The sequence below is a fragment of the Parasteatoda tepidariorum genome, chromosome 7, assembly GCF_982258835.1.
Source record: "Parasteatoda tepidariorum strain Cologne lab strain chromosome 7, Ptep-v5.0, whole genome shotgun sequence".
Taxonomy (NCBI): Eukaryota; Metazoa; Arthropoda; class Arachnida; order Araneae; family Theridiidae; genus Parasteatoda; species Parasteatoda tepidariorum.
The window spans coordinates 97,543,196-97,550,109 of NC_141761.1; the positions used below are offsets into that span (position 1 = coordinate 97,543,196).

At 37.4% G+C, this 6,914-nt stretch overlaps 1 protein-coding gene across 1 annotated transcript; it reads right to left on the minus strand.

The window, feature by feature from the left end:
- Positions 1-355: 355 nt before the first annotated feature.
- LOC147807343 (ATP-dependent DNA helicase PIF1-like) lies at positions 356-841 on the minus strand. The gene has a single exon (XM_087168897.1). The coding sequence runs from the start codon at positions 839-841 to the stop codon at positions 356-358; it is 486 nt and encodes a 161-aa protein (XP_087025023.1).
- Positions 842-6,914: the final 6,073 nt, after the last annotated feature.

The window sequence follows — 6,914 nt, forward strand, 5'->3', positions numbered from 1 at the left end:
AACTCAAAGATTTAAATTTTCAATTGTGATTTATCAAAACAATACATGCCATAAGAAAATTTGTGAAACCATTGGTGAAAAGATAACCGGTTAAAGTGCACCATTGTAAACTATCTAAACAAAGTTTGGAAAGGGAACTATTCTATACAAAGGTGAAGTTTGAAAAGTCATAGGAAATAAAATGTAACTGATAACAAAAAATTATACAATTAAGGAAATGGTACAAAGTGAGCAGTGTAAAGATTGAAGTGTGTTGAAGTTCAATATTTTTGACAAATTTATTTAGAAAAACCAAACATATATACATACATAAGAAACATATTATAAACCTATAACAGCATAAACATAATAAACATTAATCATCGATTGTGAAGTCTTCCATGTTGTCCAGGTAGTTTCTTGTCGGAGAGGCAGGTGCGGCTGGTGAGTTTCTCTTGTTCAGGACTTCCTTCAATACGACGTTTCGGGTGTGGGTTGGATTCTCAGGAGGCAGCAGGACCTTCAACGCACTTTGACGCTTGACTCTTGAAAACGCGACGTAGAGCATTCCGTGCACGAAGACCGTCGTGAGGAGAAGCACGCCGACGAATTCAAATGTTTGGCCTTGTGACTTGTGTATCGTAATGGCGAATGCTGGAGTAACTGGGAATTGGTGCCGTTGCATAGTTGCGCCAAGCTGTGATTTGCTGGAGTCGAGCGTGATCCTTGGAAGGTGTACTTGTCGGCCTGCGTGTTCACCGGTGATGATCTTAGCCTTGATGATGTTGTTGCAAAGTTCGGTGACAATCAATCGTGTTCCGTTGCACAGTCCTTCAGAGACGTCCAAGTTTCGGAGAAGCATGATGATGGCGTTCTTCTTGAGCTTCAGATTATGTGGAGGCAAGTCGGCGATGTTGATCGAGTTCAGGAATTCAGGCGCGAATTGAATTCCCCCTTCATGTTGATCCTTTACCGAGTCGGAAGTGCATTAAACTCGACCAATCGTTGATCTATTCCTGCATTTGTGCAATCGATCGGGAGTGGCTTGGCATAATTCGGACGGTAGGCGAGTCGGTAACAGGCTAATTCTGCGCGTGTAACATGATTTCTTGATGGATAAGGCGTGTGCAGCGGCATTCCAACATAGAATCCAAAAGTTCCTCTCGGGTAGAAAAGCGGGTAGGTAAAAGGCTCGACGCGACCATCGATGTTGCTTAGCTGCGTGATTTTTTTCCGCGTTCTCGCATGACCATTTCATTCTCTGGGATGCTTTGATCGGCGTTGAGAGTCAAGACTGCGGCTATTTCGTTTACAACTGGTGCGTTGTATCGTCGAGAATCGTCGCCTTCACGGTTTGTAAAGACGAGGTGGACATTGGGCGGTTGTACTCCGGCTGTGATTGCGCGTTGGTTGGTCTCTTCGATCACTTCTCTCATCATCATAAACGATTGGGCGAACGGGTTGTTAAAGCGCATGATCTCCTCGAGTAGTTGCAATAGTTCTTGGCTTAACTCTCGGTTGAGCTCAGATCGCGCAGCTGTAGCCTCGTCCGGGTCCCATGAAGTACAAAAACAACTTTGGGCAGACTTCGGCTGTTCAAATCCACCTTGCGGGTCTTGAGTCGGGCGCGTTGCCAGGTTGATCTTGTGATGGACTTGACCGCCGGCGATAAACGCGTAGATTCCATGTTGTTTGACGGTTCTGTCGTCATCGACTTTGAATGAGGCAAGTGCAAAGCAGGCGTCGATGTTGCGGATCCTTCTGTGGAATTCTTCCGATAGGCGGTGTTGTCATGCAAATAGAAGCGCTAATTCGTTTGGAAATTCGGGCATTGGTAGTTTGATTCTTCCATGTAAGCAGCAGTCGCCGAATGAATCTACGTGTATTTTGTTCTTCACTCTTTCTTCTGGGAAATGCAAAGCGCCATCGTGGATGCAAGCGACGTTAAATGGACCAAGACTTTGATATTCCACGTCGGAAGTTGCAGCATTTTTGTAGGTTGACGCAGGCCGAGATTTCGCAGCTCTACGGAGTCTTTCATTACGGTGGCATTGTTCCTCTGGGCGAATGTTGCGGCCCCTCATTGTTTCGTTTTTTAATCTGCGTCTTTCATAATCGCGGTATTTTTCTCGTTGAGATGCATTAAGTTCCATCAATATATCCGAGATTCGTTCCCTTGCTAGACTGCTCTTGTCGGGCGCAACGGCGTTATCATCGGGGCTTGGATATTCAAAGCGTGCATATTGGTCGAATATGTGAAAGATGCGGCTTCAGATGGTCCCGACATGTTCAATTGGTCCACTGTTCACAACGAATTCGTAAATTTGCTTCCGTCCATCCGCTTTTTGAAAATTCTTGTCCAGGAAAAGGCGTCGATGAGGGAGGTATTGTCGAGCGTAAAAGACGATGAAAACTCCGCAGGAAGACGCGTCATCTTGGTGGTTGTAAGCGTTGCGAGGTTTCACGATGCATCCTTTCAGCTTTTCATTCGTAACAACGGTATTCAAAACGTGTCGCAGTATTTTTCTCAAAACAGCATCGATGGGCAGCGGGTTGTCGACTGGATCGCAGACTAATAGTTGACGTTCTCCATAGCTTGCTTCGTAAATTCCTAGCATCCAGTGCTCGCCTCTATCCATTTGAGCTCTCTTGTGAATGGGGACTGAGTAGCACGTCGAATCCTTGTTGAACGCCGTATAGATAGTTGGAAGCCTTGTTCTGGTCGCTGATATCGTTGAGAAGAGCCATTCCTTCATAAGCGCCATCCGCTGTTGTAACGTAGAAGCGTGCGACAAATTCAGGGTGAAGTACGGCAACTTTGACGGTCGGGTAAGCTTGTTCGGCGTAATGGAGAAGCATTCTGACAATGACGGTATCTTCTAGTTGTCCATTTGCGGGTAGAATTGAGTTGATCGCTTGTTGTTCCAAAATTCCGGCTCCTTGAAGAATTTCATGTAGAGGTGCGTTCTGCATGTTGAAAATGTAGCTTGAAATCTGATGAATGTTGAAATGGCGGACTTTGTTGACGGTGATTTGGTGAACTAATTTCCCTTAATAAAAAGCAGTGGAATTAGAATCGTACTTTTTCAAAAGAAAATTTAGTAAAAATATCAAAGTTATCCTTATTTTTTTCTTTTATATTTGTTTTACCTTAATTTTGTGATTTAAAAATAATCGTGTGGTCATCAAACTTTATTAGTTCGCCATATTGGCTATAGATGGCAGCACGTTACCGCTTGAAACTTATGAGGCAATAGACAAAGAAAATTTAAGTGCTGCCATCTATAGCCATTATGGCAAACTAATAAAGTTTGAAAATATTCTGTCTGTAGCTCCGAACTGCTCGACCGTAGCGCTTCAAAACCGGCGCCAATCGATTCCTCGTGGCCAAAAACCCCAGACCCCCAAGTTTACCGGAGTTTATTAATTCTGGGGCGATTTTCGACTTGGCAACCATTCCTCGTTTTATACTATAAGATATAAAAAAAAGCTAATGGAGAAAGGGCAGTAATTCATGAAGAAGAAGCGCCAAAATTGTTATTGACACCAATGATGCATAATTAATTTCAGTAAAAGTTACTGATTGAAGAAAAAAAACCAAGTTGCAAAATTAATGGAGAAATGGTACTAATTCGTTTAAAAGATTATAAGAAATCGGCAAACTATTATTGACATCAATGGTGCTTTAATAGTTTTGGCAATAGATACTAATGAAATAAGAAAATACGATTCGTACTCAATAGCAAAATTAATGGGAAAATGCACTTATATTGTCGTTATGGGGTATTGTATTAAGTCGCCGTACTATTATTAACACCAAAGATGCTTAATTTTGATAAAAAGCACTACTGGCATTATGGAAATTGATGCAGTTTCAATGGGAATCGAATATAATCTTAATCTTATATATATAGGTACAAGAAAACTTATTTCGGTCTTTTATAATTATCGGGAAAATTAAAGGTAATCAGCGAAATTGACAGTGATGCTAGACAACACTTTTTAACCAAGACAGAAACCTCAAATTTGAACAATTAGTTTTTTATGAGATAAAAAGAAAAAACTATGAAAAGTTCAATTTCGATATTTTCGTTTTCCTTATATCCTGCGTTTTAAAAGCCGATCCAATTCTGAGTTTACAACTATCAGTATTCTACTCCATAGCCTTGTAATTTTGAACCCAACCAAGAAGACAAGGGAACTCTTGAATCAAACATTAGGGCAAACTAGCCTGCGTGCAGAACTTTTCAATGGAAATAACAACATTTGCAATGCATGAAGAGAAAAGCCAAGAAATCCACCCTCAGTTGGCCCGATGGCTGGAGGATTCTAACCCATGATCCGTCTACCTCTGAGAATATTTTAAGCCAGCACTGTGGTTTCTGTCAGCTGGAAGTAGGACTCATATCGACCATCCGTCGCTGGGATGCGGACCTGGGTCACCTCACTGGAGACAAACGCTCTATCCCCTGAGCCACCATGGGCCCATTTCGATATTTCTTATTGTTTTCTATAATAGGAGTTGAAAAGCCGACCAGATTCTGAGTTTACGACTTCCAAAGCTCAACTGTACTTTTAAGCCTAATTCAGAAGACAAGGGAACTTCCAGATCAAGTAGTGGGAGATATTTGATTTCGTTGATGACTTTTTGATGGAACTAACCTGCATTAGAGTCACGTGGAGAGAAAAACCACAAAAACCTCCCATGAGTAGCAAGGAGACTCTAACCAATTATCCGTTTATCACTGAGGTTATTTGCTTTTACGTCAGCTCTTTGATCTGTGCGAACCGGGTGCGTGTCAGCCAGTCATCACTGGGATCGAACCCAAATCACCTTATTGAGAAGCGAGTGCTCTATCCCCTGAGCCACCCTGGCTCTATTTGGATATTTTGTGATTAACAGGATAGTTAGTCTAATTGACAGTAATACTAAATCCCAAGTTTTTGCGAAGCTTGCAGTCGCAATTTTGGATCATGCGGTAAGTAAGAAATTAATAGAACTAACAACAAAAAAAAGAATCGAAGATAATGTTTTAACACGTTTTTACCAGGAGAGAAGTTTCAAAATTGAACCATGCTCTTTTTATCTGATCTAAAGTAAAATTTTAAAAAAATTATCTCTTCGATATTTTCTTATTATCGGAGTAATTAATTAGGGTGATGGAACATATCATGAAATACGTAGCTTGCAGTCGCAATTTTGGATCATGCGGTATGAACGAAATTAGTGGAACTAACAACAAAATAAAGAATCGACGATAATGTCTTAACATGTTTTTACCAGGAGAAAAGTTTCAAAATTGAACCATGCACTTTTTATCTAATATAAAGTAAAATTTAAAAAAAAAATATCGCTTCAATATTCCCTTTTTATCTGAGTAATTAGGCTGATAAAACATATCATTAAACAAAACAATGCATTTTCACTAAAATAGAAGTCTCAAATTTTCTCCAGTCATTCTTTATGGAATAATAAGCAAGCAAAATATTACTATAGATATTTGGTAATTATCAGGATGATTTGGGTGATTTAGATATATTAGTAATTATCAGGCGGTATTGTAAACTAACACGTTTTTACCGAAACAAATAGGCGCGAGATCACTGCAGGCGGCGGGTTGTATAATATAAATATCTTATTTTTTGAATCCAATACATTTTGTTTCATGACAAAACGGAGAAGAGATACTCGATAAAAATACTGTATAATATGAGAAAAACTCAAAATCTTAAAATGTATAATTTTATGTAAAGATTAAAAAATAATTAAAGTAAGTTATTAAGTTTAATTATTTGATTTCCTTTTTAAAAATAACATTTAATGGCATCTATGAGTTTACTTTTTTTAAGCTCAATATTTCTAAGTAAAAATAAAAAAATTTTCTGTTATTTAAAGTTAAGCTCTCAGGAGAATATAAATTTGATTAATAATAGTCTTTCATAATCTCTCGCTCTGAGCAAATCTATTTAATTAACTAAATTAATACAAAGCAAGCGGCAGATATTAAAGAAATATTGAAAATTTATTCTTGAATTTTATTCAAGAATTTATTCTCGGATTATAGAGAATGAAAAAAAAAATGTAAATACACGAGGAAGGAAAAAAAAAGCAATATCGCCAAAATTTTACTTACTACAATGCTGCATTAAAATTTTAAAAATGGTGAATTAATGATGAATAATTTATGTAATTATTATACTATTGTTGGGTTTTTATTCGTTTATATTTACTTGGTAGAAAATTTTAAAAGCATAAATTTGAATTTTAGAAAGAATAAAATTAAATATTTGGGATTCATATCATGTTTCATGAAAAAGTAGAACGTAATAAAAGTTCACTGATTTAGTCATTAAAATAATTACAATTACAAATAGTGATAAATTTAAATTACATATGAAATGTACAAGGTTCTTTTTTAATAAATTTTTCTGTACAAGCAAATGCAGCAAAGAAAACTACCATATTTTAAGATTTTTGAATTTGAAATTCATGCATCGATTTTCATCCATTGAAATAACTAGGAGAAAGGAAAGGTAGAAAATGACTCTCTCCATTTGCCCTCCAGTCACATGATTTCATTCTGAAGACAAAAATTTACTTGAATACGCGTGCTCTACTCATATTTATAACACAACGATTAATATCGTTGCTCAACTGGAGTGACAACTGCAACATAAAACAACAAAATATTTAGTTTTTTGATGCGTTTTAATTGCAATAAAATCCATAAAATAAAAAGGACCAGAGAAAAAAAGGTGTTTAAAAAGGAATTAAATCAAAACTTTTCCTTCTTGAAATTACATTTAAGGAAAAAAAAAGATTTTTTACGATTTTCTTGATTATTTGATTTCTTATTTTCAACAAAAAGTATACACTTTATACCTCTTATAAATGTAGTTAAATTGTGTATGATAAAACACTTTTTTTTTGCCCA

Coding starts and splice junctions, on each gene's coding strand:
- LOC147807343 (XM_087168897.1), bottom strand. CDS start 841: ATGCTTCTCCGAAACTTGGACGTCTCTGAAGGACTGTGCAACGGAACA.